General features: G+C 43.4%; 1 protein-coding gene across 3 annotated transcripts in view; it reads left to right on the top strand.

Moving 5' to 3' along the window:
* The window catches only part of LOC109484665 (myosin-16-like), a 59,404-nt gene that overhangs the window by 42,410 nt on the left and 2,422 nt on the right, over positions 1–14,572 (top strand). For all 3 annotated transcript variants that reach the window (XM_019788024.1, XM_019788016.1, XM_019788031.1), the window contains 14 exons: positions 2,690–2,823; positions 3,387–3,585; positions 7,277–7,603; positions 7,830–7,985; positions 8,147–8,293; positions 8,403–8,565; positions 9,065–9,168; positions 9,487–9,623; positions 11,442–11,643; positions 11,757–11,924; positions 12,049–12,201; positions 12,360–12,530; positions 12,737–12,937; positions 13,084–13,233. In XM_019788024.1, coding sequence (XP_019643583.1) covers positions 2,690–2,823; positions 3,387–3,585; positions 7,277–7,603; positions 7,830–7,985; positions 8,147–8,293; positions 8,403–8,565; positions 9,065–9,168; positions 9,487–9,623; positions 11,442–11,643; positions 11,757–11,924; positions 12,049–12,201; positions 12,360–12,530; positions 12,737–12,937; positions 13,084–13,233 — 2,412 coding nt within the window. The remainder of the gene's footprint in view (positions 1–2,689; positions 2,824–3,386; positions 3,586–7,276; positions 7,604–7,829; positions 7,986–8,146; positions 8,294–8,402; positions 8,566–9,064; positions 9,169–9,486; positions 9,624–11,441; positions 11,644–11,756; positions 11,925–12,048; positions 12,202–12,359; positions 12,531–12,736; positions 12,938–13,083; positions 13,234–14,572) is intronic.

Raw genomic sequence — 14,572 nt, 5'->3', positions numbered from 1 at the left:
GTTTCGGCTGAAAGAGTGTTTGCACAGGGAGGTCAGCCATGTTATACCAGTCTTCTGTAGGAGCAAATTCCAAGGGGTGGCATAAGTCAGGAGTAGGGGCTTGTCCATTTAAAACCTGTCAGATGAGGGTAGCCATAACAGTTCCTTCTTGAATTGATTTGCCATCCAAAAAAGTTAAATACTCATGATCCCCTGACCTGGTAAAATGTAATAGCCCCAGCAGTACTGTGTCACTAGGGCTTGATGGTTTTATCAAGGAATTCTCCTCCCTTGGTAAGATGACAGCTACATGTGAAGATATGTCATGTCTAGGGACCGACTCCCAACATTGTTCACATTGTCTTCATTTCTCAGCTATATACAGCAGGCAAAGACGTAGACATCTTGATATGCAAACATATACTAGATTCAAACATCTTGTGACAAAGTTCTCAAGTATCGATCAACGATAAACGATAGTCTTCAGAGGTTAGTCATAATCTGTCTGGGAATTTCTTCATCATAGAAATTTGTTGACAGTGTCGCAAACTAAGTCAGAATTACACCAAATCATTCTTTTAATTCTACTCAGCAACTTGCAATGGAAATCTTCGTTTATCAAAATAATCTGAACATCCTGTTTTTGTTTCCAAAAATGAAATCCCATCACATCACTATCTGATAGCTGAATGTTGGCTAAATCGAGTACTATCCAAATATACTGCCCACCCTTTGAAAGTACTTATCAGATTCTTACCAGATATTTTTAGCTTGAGAATGTCCCAGTCAACTTTAATCTTAATTTTGCCTCAATGTAATGTGGACTTGTACTTTGTTCAAACCAGCTGATGGCTAAGAAATCAAATTGTACAAATACTCTATTTGCTATACAACAAAAGATGGCATTTAACCTTAAGACATTTTGTTGACCAATAGTTGGTCATGTTTGGTGATTTGTAGATTATCAAGCCATGTCCATCACCTGCAGTCTATTCTTTTGCCATCATATGCCAATGTCAAAACCACAGAATAACAGGATATCACTATCAGTAGTATTCTTGTTAAAAGTCCCAATGCCAACATGAAGAAGTGTAGTGTCTGTGTGAGTTTTCCCATGGGGAAACCAAGACCTATTTGTTGTCAATTAGGATATTGAGGAGAGTAAATAGGACAACAAACAGTGCTGTCAGGCCTGTATTGAATGACTGTACACTCCTGTAGGCTTAGCTCTCTGCACAAATTTGTCTTGAGTCCACAGGAAAGGAAGGCTAACAAAGGAGGTGAAAACCGATCCTAAAATTGCCACTACTAAATGAAAAGGGCGGGTATAAATGACACGGCGTTGGGGCACTAACTACTACAACTCAGAGACAAAACTTCCCACCAGCCATGAAATGAACACGGGTAGTAACCACTGTGCAAACGGTACAGCACTGGTGTGTGTACTGAACAGACTATCAACAAGAATTACCAAGCTTTACAGGTATCAGCAAAATTGTTGGAAAGAGTGTTAAGAAGGCAACACAAACAAATGCTTCACAAATTAAGCTGTGCTTGAAAAGAAAAAGGAAAGCTTGCAGTCAAGAAAAGGTTTCTTCTAACATTCATCAAACGTCTGGGGGGAAGAGATGTTTAAAGACACGAATATAATGGATTTAAAAGGCCATTTCATTCTTCACATTTCACAAGGGAGGCATGTACAAAGTTGGCCATTTGGAAACTTGACCCATGGCAGTATTGTTGAACCAGTAACTGGGAAGAGGGCACAATAAGCTTAAGATGTTGTGGTACACTCCCTGTAAATGGCTGCATTTCACAGGTCGTAGCCTCCCTGGCCTACCACTGCCCCGGCATGTCATCTTTTGTTCACTCAAACCTGTACAAACCCACATCCATTGTCAGCTATTATATTGTAACTTTCTAAGCATTTTCCATCTTTTCTATAACCATTTCTTCTCCTAAACTGAAATGTTTTCAAAGTATACAATTAATGATTTTCTTCAATTTTAGATTCTATAAGGGGCAAATGCCCTGATCCCAAAAGGCTTGTTTAGGATACCCAGCATCATTTAGATCTTGTTAATAACAACAGCAGCATATTTTTAGTGTGTAGTAAAGAGTGGTGCTTCAGGAGGATCTACCAGTACATGTCCAGTGGTTACAGATGGGTGATCATGTGTGTGGAGAGTAATGGGTAGGGTAGGATCAGTTACTTGTTGAATCAAAACAAACAACAGGTCCATTTGCTGGGTGGTAATTTGGCCATTATAGGTGAATTATCAAGGCGGTGCAAATTACTTGATAGACTACCCCTGACAGGGAAGATGAGCAAATAACAAGCCATTATCATTTATATGACTGAATAGATAAGAATACATTTTCTTTGAAAGGAAGGGAGGGAGGAAGATCCCAATTGGAGCTGGTGGGAGTTACCATATGCATGAAAAAGGGAGGGGGCGTGGTCAACTGAAGCTCCTTGTCTGAAGGGATGCAACAAATGAAGGGTCAGAGAGGGGGTCTGGAAATATGGCTGCCAAGAACTCTGACTATAAACAGTACAATTGTCCAATACTACAGGAGCTGTAGAGTATAACACTTGTGCTGTTTCCCTGTAGGTTGAGAAGCACCGTTAGGCTGTAACAGTTGTTCTGTTTCCCTGTAGTTGAGAAGCACCATTAGGCTGTAACAGTTGTTTTATGTTTCCCTGTAGGTTGAGAAGCACCGTAATGACCTGTTGCGGGAGCTGGATGAGCTCAGTGAGCGGCTGGACGAGGCCGGCGGAGCCTCTGCTGCACAGATCGAACTCAACAAGAAGAGGGAGATGGAACTCGCCAAGATCAGAAGGTGGGGCACCCAGGACTGTTCATCAGCTTCTATAAAAGATTCTTTAAAAGATTATAATAGTTTGAATCTACATGTATGTCACTCACTGTACTGGCCACACCCACATATGGCATAGTCATTACAAAACTAACATCAAGAGATGGAACTCGCAAATTACATTACAAAACTAACATCAAGAGATGGAACTCGCCAAGATCAGAAAGTGTGGCAGAAAGGACTGTTCATTAGCTTTTATAAAAGAATCTAAAAAAGATTAATTAGAATCTACCACACAAATAATTAAATTCTTACTGTACTGGCCACGCCCACACGTGTCAGACCAAGATATTTTAAAACTAATATCAGCCCAATGTCACTAATCTGACTAAACCTCAAACCGATGTGCATATTCCCCGATGATGCCACCTGTCCATTATGCCTATGCTTAAAAGATAATACTGAGACCTGCTTGTATATCTTTAATATATAGCAAGTACAAACTATTACAGTAGCTTCCATAACTATGTTGCCTCTCAAGGTATAGGACAAGCATCTAACAGTTGATTTTCCCTGTTGTTGTCCAGGGAGCTTGAGGAGTCCACCATGCAGCATGAGGCCAGCGTGACCACGCTGAGGAAGCGGCACAGCGACCAGCTGACGGAGCTGACGGAGCAGGTGGAGAGCCTGCAGCGGTCGCGCACCAAGCTGGACAAGGAGAAGAACCAGCTGCGCGTGGAGCTGGACGATGTCGCCACCCAGCTGGAGGCTGTCACCAGGATCAAGGTGAGGGTGTGGTCAGGGTGGACTCAGCTGGGTACCTCAGAAAGATACTCACTAAATCACTTTATAAAACGTCCGCAGTAGCAAAAGTTTGTCGGTCTGAGAAAAATGGACATGGTGGCAGGTGCAGCAAAAAGAAAGTCGGCGGATATAAAAGCACCGCAAAAAAAAAAGTGATTTACAGTAGGTAGAAACTGGCAATATGGTGACAGTATGTTAAGGATGTCCCCTCAAAATGTGTAAGCAGATATCAAGATTGCATCGAGATTGATTACACTAACTCTTGATAAGATTAGAATGTAAACAATTCAAATGTAAGTTTTGATAAAACCTATTGATACAGGCTCCCTATCTTGTTAGCTTACAAAAGATTTCCCCCGACCATTCCATCAAGTAGGAAAGGATGAGCCCAGAGATTGCCCTGATAGATAAATGTTTGCAGCTGTAAGGCCTGTGCAAGTATGTAACCTCCTGACTCCATGTCTATAATCCAGCGCTCTGATTTTTTAGCTGGTTGAGGTTAATACAAGCAGTATGACAGACAGATGAACAAACTTCTAATCCTTACCATTACAAACAAAGAGGCTTGTTGTTGTCTTCTAGAGCAAGCTGCTCACAGCTGTAGTGCTGTACTGTTCTCTAAAAATAGAAATTTTGCGTAAAGCTCTCGTGCTCATTCAGGCTCCACAGGTTTGAATTCTACATGTGTACATCAGAAAAAGCAGTGTAGAACAACGCTCCATTGTTGTAGTGAAAGGGGTGTTGGTCAGTCATTTGAAACCAGGAACAAACATCTCAACAGGAAAATCTCAAGATGTTTATTAGGTACCAAATACAGGTGGAAGTCAACTTTACATGCAAGAGTAATTTTCTCAGGTCAACTTCATCTTCAAATGAGCTTGTAAGAATAAGCAGATCATCTCTTCTAATCAGATATCAGCAGCCCTGAGGAGATTTGTCAGTCTGAGAAGCACTGATGATAATCTTGGGCAAACAGTGGCCAGGGTTAGTTCTCCAGTCTTATTGTACTGCACAGTAGTCAGTGTTTGATGTCCGTGAGGTCTCCTTGGCGTGAGGCAGGCGTGTGTGTTTAAGGTTGAAGGCCACTGCAGACTGGAAAGAATGTTCTAATGGAGCCAGGTCCGGAGGCAAGACTTAGCGGATGTTGTATAAGCTTTCAACAAGGTTCTGATGCACTTACGTCTTTTTCAATCTTCCTCTGGGCAAGGATCACTAACACTTCAATATCCTGCATGCTTTCAAAGTAGTAGAGATGATGAAAACTACAGAAACACAGCCATGGTCAGCATAGAGACCAATTGTCCGATGACACTCATGCATGGAGTAAATGATGAGGTGTGCCCCCTGCTTGTGTAGTTGTTGGTATCAGCGACAAACACAAACTAGACCAAAAACAAACATTGTCTCAGAGCAAGTCCACACCCGAATTTGAAGCAAGATATTTGCGGCACCATTTATAACACAAGAATTTGCCAAGTTCCTATTGATTTATTGCATGCCTACTGCTGGGATTGCACACACACACACACCCTCCCCCTTCATACATGCCCCAGAGTCATTTTGCATGGGCAGATCGAGTTGTATTTACTTGGATTAGCTTACATTAGCAGAGAACTACTTATCATACCTTAAGAAAGAGTCTTAAAGGGGTTTAGGCATTCCAGAGTTTGTAAAACTGGACTTCTGTAAAGTGTTAATGGCTTTGTTGTCAAAATTATCTTTTATCTTTTTACACCATCATCCAATATGTTTGAAACTCTTGTGTACAATGAAAAGAAGTTAAAGGTTTTGGCTCTTTTAAAATTTTTAATGTTGTATGCAGTGAAAGTCCTCCTACACAAACCCTGAAGAGAAGGGAATGCATGTGCTGACGTCTGCATGTACATATATGGACAGCCTGAGGTGCAAGTCTATATTTAGGATCTTACTCCATCCTGGCCTAAATAGTGTCACGATTATGATTTACAAAATAGAAACTGGACACAACCTGCCAACAACTGATCAAAGTCAGTCATTAAAACCCTTAGGAGTATTTCCACTTCTGAATTAAATACATGTAAAATATTGAATTTATCAACATCCATCAGAAATCCTGGTGCTGAATTTCTGGCTGTTAGTGCAAAGAGCCTAATTTGTCTTCTGGAGAAAAAAGAGCACCTCCTTATCACATTGATTTAGGTAAATTGGTGGTGTCAGTTGGGGACAGCTGGGAGCATCAGCCAGGTTTTCACTGATGCCTCTGAACACGTACAAACAGTCGGGATGCACTGAATGGAATCTGCCTAATGGTGCATGTCTGGAACAGGATTCCTAGCCTAGTGGAGGATTTCCCCTTCTTCTTCCTGAGCCACACACTGGTGTGGTCCTTGTCTGTCCCATGACTGGGGATTACACACACAGCTAACAAAGTGCATGATTAGAAGTTGTGGTTATAATCCTTTGAAAAGGGTCCTCAGGGGATTTTAAGACCACCTGTCTCAGGATTTCATTGTTCAGTACATGGAAATCAAAGCATTCTTGTAGGTCAAAACTGTTTGTAAAGAAGAAACACTTTTTCTTTGATCACTAACTCCTCCAATACATTTCCTTGTATGTAAAAATCAGTACCAACTGTCAACATTTCATGGCATAAGAAGATCACCTGTCCAGTACTGGACCCCCGGCTTTGAGAGTCAGTGACCATGACTGTTACGGCGTGGCTGGGCAGGGGCGTGTGTGACTTCGGACCGTGGAATGTAGGGCGACCCCCGTCGGACGTAAGCACAGTTAAACCCCGGCCGGCCTCCTGGTGTTTCAGGACCTGTTCCACCTGTCTGACAAAGTTCTATAGGATTTCAGCCAAAAGGAATTCAGACTTTGTTTTGTTACCCTTGCCTGGCAATGTTCCCATATCGTAACATAAAAGTGACATGACGTAAGGATGTACGTTTAAATCTGCCCATCCATCGGGCATCAAAATTACTGTATAATGTAGAATTTATAAACTTATGCCCTCATTCTTTCTGACTCCCAGCCAGATTCTTCTTAACTCTCACTAAAGTTGACATTTGTAGACTGTAATGCATTTTTTAGAAGAATGCAATGCTGCAATGTGGTATTTGCACTGATGATCATATGCCACAAAGCCAGTCGCTAGGATGGTATAGAAAGTGATATTTCTGTTCACGGTGACCATTTTGCAAAGTCAGCCTCCCATGAATTGGAAGTGTTTTGAGCTCCAGATTCTTCCATGTCAACTGATACTGTTGTCCAAATAAACTTTGGAAATCACCTGCAGACAAGCCAGATTCTTTTTTCTAAACAGTAGAACACATGTATAACAAAATTTGCCTTTAAGGAAATATTTGCAAACCGATGTCATGAATATAACAAAATGGAAGAAATCAGAATTCAGATTATTGCTTGTTTGATCATAAATGTCACCAGAAAGTAAAATTGTTTTTACCAGCCATACAAGTTGTGCAACTATGCTTTAACATATCATGCTAGACTAGAGGGCATGAGCTCACATGTAAGTTCATCAAAATCCTGTTTATAGTTCCAAAAGATGAAGAAGATTTGGGCAGAAGATGAACACCTGTTTCAGGTTTTTCCTTACCCAGTGCAGATAGAAGGTTCGGTTTGTCTGGTTGACTATATTCTTACATATGAACAATTTTGCCATTCCCTGCAGCTTCACCTGGAGACCAACGTGCGCGAGCTTGAGACTAAGTACTCGGACGCCAACGGCCGCAATGAGGAGCTGACCAGGCAGCTGAGCGATCTGCAGGTGCTGCGCTCCAAGCTGACAGCTGAGAACGCCGAGCTGGGCAGGCAGCTGGACGATGCTGAGGCCCAAGTCCGCGAGCTGAGCCGCACCAAGGCCCTCGTGCAGCAGAGCTACGAGGAGGCCAAGAAGGGTCTGGAGGAGGAGACCAGGCAGCGCACCCAGCTGTCTCACCAGGTGGTGCAGCTGCAGCATGACCTGGATGTCCTGCGTGAGCAGCTGGATGAAGAACAGGTCAGTCTAACTAAAGGATGGACAAAAAGCTTTGTGGGGATATACAAAAATATCATCAATGTCAAAAGAGATGCAGGAAGGTAGTTTAAAGGGTTTAATTTTTGCCTGGAATCTTATGACATATAGGTAGTCATGCAGCCATGATGATTATACTCAGATAAAGTAGGATTGTAATATGTGTCAAAACTGTTCGACTCAATTCTCTCCCCCCCTGCCATCTCAACAGGAGGGTAGGACCGAGCTTCAGAGGCAGCTATCCAAGGCTAACGCAGAGTGTGCATCTTGGAGGACCAAGTATGAGACAGAGGTGATCCAACGGCTGGAGGAGCTGGAGGAACAGAAGAAGAAGCTAGCCGCCAAGCTGCAGATCGCAGAAGAGCAGGTAGGGGGACTGTAGGGACTTAAGAAGAGCTACATTTTGTATGGATTGATAAGATAGCAGAAACAGTATAACAGGATATGATATATCTTCAAAAAGTGGTATTTACAATTGCAACAACGTCCTCCTTGTTAACCCAGATCCACTGCTGTTCCTCCCTGTAGGTTGAGGCAGCCCAAGCCAAGGTGTCCAGCCTGGAGAAGACTAAGAACCGCCTGGCAGGTGAGGTGGAGGACCTGATGATTGACCTGGAGAAGGCCAATGCAGCTGCAGCTGCTCTGGAGAAGAAGCAGCGCCTGCTCGACAAACAGGTGGGCAACTCAGAAACATGTTACCATCACCGGTTTGAGATTTAAGCAGCTTACACTACTCTGTTACCTGTGGACAATTCTCTAAGCTTATCCTTATATACTTATACAGATTGCAGAATGGAAGGTGAAGTGTGAGGAGATCACATTGGAGCTGGATGCCAGCCAGAAGGAGTGCAAGGCTTACCAGGTCGAACTGTTCAAGCTCAAGGGCCAGTATGACGAGGCCATGGATACCATTGACCAGCTCAGGAGGGAGAATGGTGCTCTGAAGGGTACAGACTTTCTTCCACAGTTTGGCTCAGTTTGAAACTGAAGTGTTTCATAGTCATAGTCCATCAACAAAATTGATACTGAAAAAGAAAGGGACATGTTAATCTGAGTGTGACAAAGTTCCTGAAAAATGAAGGGGAAGGATATTAGGGATGGATTGAACAAGGTGGACAATTAGTGAGCAAGTACTGTTTGACACAACTACTGTGTTGTACATCTGTTAACATGGTGCCACAAGTCTTCCATCTTTCACATAGTGGGAGAATTCGGTCCAGACACTGTTCTTTTACTTGCCAAACCACTGTCCAGTCTGTGTGTCCATGCATCCATTCTCTACTGGGGGTCCATGTTGAATGACAGTTGAAGGGGAAGTCAGGGAACACTGTGTCTATCCCTTGTATATGTGTTGTAGCTGATGATGGACGTTGAGATTTAGATATAGGCTGATGATTGACATTGAGGCTGGGCTGTCCTGATAAGCCTGACTCCTGTGCCCTACAGATGAGGTCCGTGATCTGTCCGACCAGCTGTCAGACAGCCAGAAGTATGTCCATGAGCTGGAGAAGGCCAAGAAGAGGCTGGATCTGGAGAAGGAGGAACTGTTGGTAAGTTGGCACGGTGATGTACATGACCAAATTTGGTCAATTTTCAGCTGAACAGCAATTGCTTGACTCACGAGTAAGGAATGTGTGGCAGAGGAAGTTGTAGAAGAGGTGTCATCAGTAAGGAGATTTTCAAAGGCAAAAAATATGACTCAAATAATATGTGACTGTACAGTGAGTATATTACATAAGTGCTATGAGAATCCCTTCCTTACACAAAGCCTTATCTTATACCAGAGAAGGAAGATTTGGAATATCATAGTTGGTAGTGCAGATTGGTGTATGTTAAAAGGTAGTGACAGAGATGCTGTTTGTCTTTAGGCAACTATTGAGGAGCTGGAGGCTTCTCTGGAAGGGGAGGCAGCCAAGGTGTCTCGCTTGCAGGCTGAGATTGTCCAAGTGAAGTCTGACTGTGAAAGGAGAATTGCCGAGAAGGAGGAGGAGTTTGAAACCACACGGTAAGCTGGGAGGCTGTGTGGGACATTGCTTTATATGGTAAACATTACGGTAGTATATCATAAGGGGAACAATGGAACGATAAGAATTTGGAAGCCAGTACTTCTGAGGTAGGGCTAGTATTCCAAGCCAAATAAGGTCCAATTAGAAACAGATTGGCAACATATGCTTGTCAAGATTCCATTGGAGAAACATCATTCACATTTCTACATCTGGCAAACTGTCCACCCAAGGCTACTGCACTGATGAAAGACATCCCCTCATCTTCTGTGTCTAAAACTTCCTGTTTACTGAGAAACCTGTCTGATTTGTTAGGAACCACTTGCAGGGCACAGATAAACCCTTCACAAAAACATGTCGTTTTTGGAATCAGCACTCCCGAGGCATCAGTAAGCTGCTGGTTAGGAAAGAGCAATTCTGAAATCAATCAGAGTGCCTGAGAAGTGGAAATTCTTCATGCTGAACCAGCAACTGAGTTGATGCTAGATTTGCTACCTAGTTTACCAATAGTTATCATGTGTAATAATGGTTCTGTTATCAATAATTACATGTACATGGGGACATTTATTTGGATTTTTTTTAACATGGAATGTAGTCAGGGGACTTCCAATCCACAATGATACATCCCACTAATTGAACATGGCAAACCAGTGCAGCAGTTCTGTCCAGTAGGATACGTGCCCCCCAGTTTGGGTCATCAGTAGTTACCAACAGTTCATCAGCACATTGTGACAGGTGGCAGCCATTGAGAGGTCAGGGGTCGTATCCCCCAGACCCTCCTGGATTAGCCTACAAGTGGTCAGCAGCAGAGTGAGCCCTGTCAGTGTGGCTGGACATCCTCCTGATGGCCTGCAGGAAAACTGGGCCATCCTGCATGGAAGGGACAGTAGAGGAGATGTCATACAGTTTACTCATTCAGATGTATGATGGCTAGTCCAGAAAGTTGCAGTTCAATCAGCAGGATATGCCAAATGTACTAAATATGAGATCATCCTTATTTTAATGACTTTTACTGAATTCATGCAAAAGTAACCTCTGAACAATTACAGGACAGGAAAATGTTAAGATAATGGGTCAGTAGAATCCAATTAACAAAGTTCTAGGGTTATACACATGTTCATTTAGGTCATCAAAAGAATGTGCATTAATTTTGTAAAACAGGTGGAGTACATCATTAGTCCATTGCACAGAAGGTAAAAGCTTTGGAGCTTGAACCGTTCAGACTTGTAAATAATGAGGTCTGGTGACACCGACATTCTTTGTGGGCCGTATGTCAAAACAACATGAATGAATCTATCTGAGAGGTTAGAAGTTTGTTAAGGTAGGAGACAGCAGTTCACAGAGCATAAACAAGAATGCAACTACTGTGGATAGGGGCCAGGAGGGTCACAGAAGGGTTACCTAAAAGCAACATGTTGTCTTGTCCACATACTGAAAGGTTTACATTCTTGTGGAGTGCTGACTTTGGCTTCAGTACAAGTGGGCATTCTTGGCACAAGTCAAAGACAACTTCTGCTACTCTTCTTCTCTTCATGCCATCAGGATTGGTCCAAATATGTAAAACAAGTAGGCCTTTTCCATCTGTGGAACATTTGTTTTGTCTAAATTTACAACTCATGTCACAAAGATCAAGCTTAGGGAAACTTTCCAGGTCTTTGACCTTCAGAGTTCTCCTGTAGCAAGAGGCCTGAAATGGCAATGGCATTATTTGGACTGCTGGTATTGTAATGTCATTCTGGTTTTATCACAGTCAACACTTTTTGTGTAAACATGTACAAGAAGTGAGTGTCACGGCACTTTCCTCTGCCCCCCTCCCACAGTAAGAACCTGTTGCGCCAGCTCGAGTCTCTCCAGGCCAGTCTGGAGGTGGAGACCAAGGCCAAGAACGAAGCCATCCGTGCCAAGAAGAAGCTGGAGGCAGACCTGAACGAGCTGGAGGTTGCCCTGGACAACGCCACCAAGGCCAACGCAGAGGCCAAGAAGACAATCACCAAACTGCAGGTCACCATCAAGGAACTACAGGTAAACCAGCTAGTCATCACCAATAAGACTGCTACAGTTCACATTTACAAGGCATTTTTCTCTTAGACACACAGGCTGGTTGTAGACTGACATGTTTGACTGTCGTGCTGCAGGTTCAGCTGGATGATGAGATCCGCAGCCGTGAGGAGCTGCGTGAGCAGTACGCTCTCCTGGAGAAGCGCCTGCAGCTGACCATCACAGAGCTGGAGGATCTCCGCGTTCTGTACGAGCACTCCGAAAAGGTCCGCAAGGCAGCTGAGGCCGATGCCCAGGACCTACAGGTGACCACACTTTTTACTGTTCGTCTTGATTGTTGCTGATATATGAAAGAATTCTGTTTTATTACCCGATGTATAACCTGTGCATGACAGGAGTGTAATCTAATGGCACAATTGTCCTTTTCAGGACCGTAACAATGAGCTGGCGGCCCAGAATGCTTCGCTGTCTGCCCACAAGAGGAAGGTTGACGCGGAGCTGCAGGCCCTGCAGGTGGAGCTGGACGAGACAGTCGCTGAGCTCAAGGCAGCAGACGAGAGGGCCAAGAAGGCTGCTGCTGAGGTAAAATACAAGAAACCAAATCTTATCTATAACTGGAGCAGGCCATCTTTTGGGGGAAGGGCCTGTCCAAGGACACCCTGTTTGAAACCTCTTTGTTAACATTTTTGGTCAGCCACATACAGGATGAAGTTGATGACTGGTTGTTCCTCCCCTCCCAGGCTGCCCACCTGGCAGATGAGCTGCGTGCAGAACAGGAGACCTGCCTGCAGCTGGACAAGACTAAGAAGAACCTGGAGGTCACCCTGAAGGACCTGCAGCTGCGCCTGGACGAGGCCGAGGCCATCGCACTCAAGGGAGGCAAGAGGCTCATCCAGAAGCTTGAGTCCAGGGTAAGACCATCCCACCATCATAACACAAAACTCACACTGTTGGAAGTTATCTTTTGCATAACCACAGGACCTGGAGGTTATATAAAAGATGTTGGATGATGAACAGAAAATAGCAGCATGAGAAAATGTAAAGATAGACTGTTCCAGCTGGTGAAATCTAGTTTCTAAAAGCGCCATTGACATGAGGATGTTTTGTCCCTAACTAGGTGCGTGAGCTGGAACAGGAGCTTGAGAACGAGCAGAGGCGTCACTCTGAGACACAGAAGAACATGAGGAAGAACGAGCGCCGCCTCAAGGAGCTCAGCTTCCAGGCCGAGGAGGACCGCAAGACCCAGGAGCGCATGCAAGAACTTATCGAGAAACTACAACTGAAGATCAAGTCTTACAAGAGACAAGTGGAGGAAATCGTAAGTCTGCCCCTTTTCTTTGTTGTCAAAATGAGGCACCTGTGACACTGATATGCATAAATGTTGATTGTTTCCCTCTGGCTCAAAGACATTACAGTATTACAGAGAAACTTTACCTTACTGTGTGATTGTCCCACCCACCACAGGAGGAGCAGGCCACCATCAACCTTTCCAAGTTCCGCAAGACCCAGCACGAGCTGGAGGACGCAGAGGAGCGGGCGGAGATTGCGGAGGGCTCCCTCAACAAGCTGCGGGCACGCAACCGTGGCACGGTTTCTCCTGCCACTCGCATCACGGTACATAAAGTCCGCTATCATGATTTCAACCTCCCCTCTGACAGTGAGGAAGAGGATGAGACTCACTACACTTACTAGGTGCTATTCCTCCAGCTGTCTCTCCTACTCTGTCCCGGTACTTCTCTGTCCTTCTGTTCTGTTGTATAGTTCAATTGTACAAGAGTAGTGTCTGCTATGGAGATCTCTGTGTTCTGTGTCATTCTTATTGCAAAAGCTATTCACAAGTGACGTCTGCTCTTTTCAAGGTGTACTTAACCTTTATTTCTACAACTTTGTCAACTTGAAACGTAGCAGTTGTGGGACCATGTAACCAGATTGTTACAATTTCCAAGCCAGTTGACAGAAAAATAATCTTAACTTCTTTGATTTCATCTTACTGTGATCACAATACTCCATAGCAGAACCAGCTCAAGAAAACTAAAATTTGAGTTTGTATCTACTCTATTATCCTGTCCATCTGTTATGTATATAGATGTTATGTGTAATGTACTATCTCTTCCTTTCTTCCCTGTCTTACACCACAAAAACTGACAAGGAAACTTGCTCCATGAGACTTAAACCTCCCTAAGTCACAGTAGATACTGTATTGAGGCCTGGTTTTTGGTTCAAGTTGGTGCTATGTAGTGTTTAACTTCTGGTAGATCCATATTAACCTTATATAGCTATATCTAGTCAACTTGTAGTTAACCAGTATTATGTAGTGATGTATACAGCACAACATGTAGCAAAACAATGGCTGAAAATGCAAGGTAGCTACTGCAAACTGATGCTATCGTAAGGCGGGTGACTGTTAGGGCTCATATTCTCTATGGACTGTTCATTGCATGGACATCTATCAATGTCAAATCTTTGATGACACTGCAATGGACTTAAGACCATTAACCAAACGTAACATGCAGCAAATATCAGGTTCTGGATCTACTAGAACCTTGCAATAACAAACCACTGCTTATTGTACTTTTACTCTGTCAATAGAAATAACAATAATAAAGATGCTTTCAACTCTCTGCAAATAGTTTAGTCCTTTTCTTTGTCTTTCTTTTGCTTCCATACCATCCTGCTTTCTACTTGTAGGACTCTTACAATCACTGACAGACCAAAGTGCTTTGCAACGATGCAATATTCACTGTTGCTGAGCTTGCAATGGGACATCTTTTCAAGCTGCCTCAGAGGGGAGGTTAATAGATTGTAGATGGATGGATGGCTTTTCTAGCACCTAATAGAGTTGTTACAAAAAAAACATCACAAAGAAAAATAATTTCAAGCCATTTTATAGTGCATATAGATGATTTAGGGAATGAGGTTTCTACAATATCTATTGGACAACCCATACAAGCTT

The sequence above is a fragment of the Branchiostoma belcheri genome, unplaced genomic scaffold (genome assembly GCF_001625305.1).
Source record: "Branchiostoma belcheri isolate BF01 breed outbred unplaced genomic scaffold, Haploidv18h27 scaffold11, whole genome shotgun sequence".
Taxonomy (NCBI): Eukaryota; Metazoa; Chordata; class Leptocardii; order Amphioxiformes; family Branchiostomatidae; genus Branchiostoma; species Branchiostoma belcheri.
Note: the sequence above shows the minus strand (reverse complement) of the source record. Positions and strands in the feature narration are given on the sequence as shown.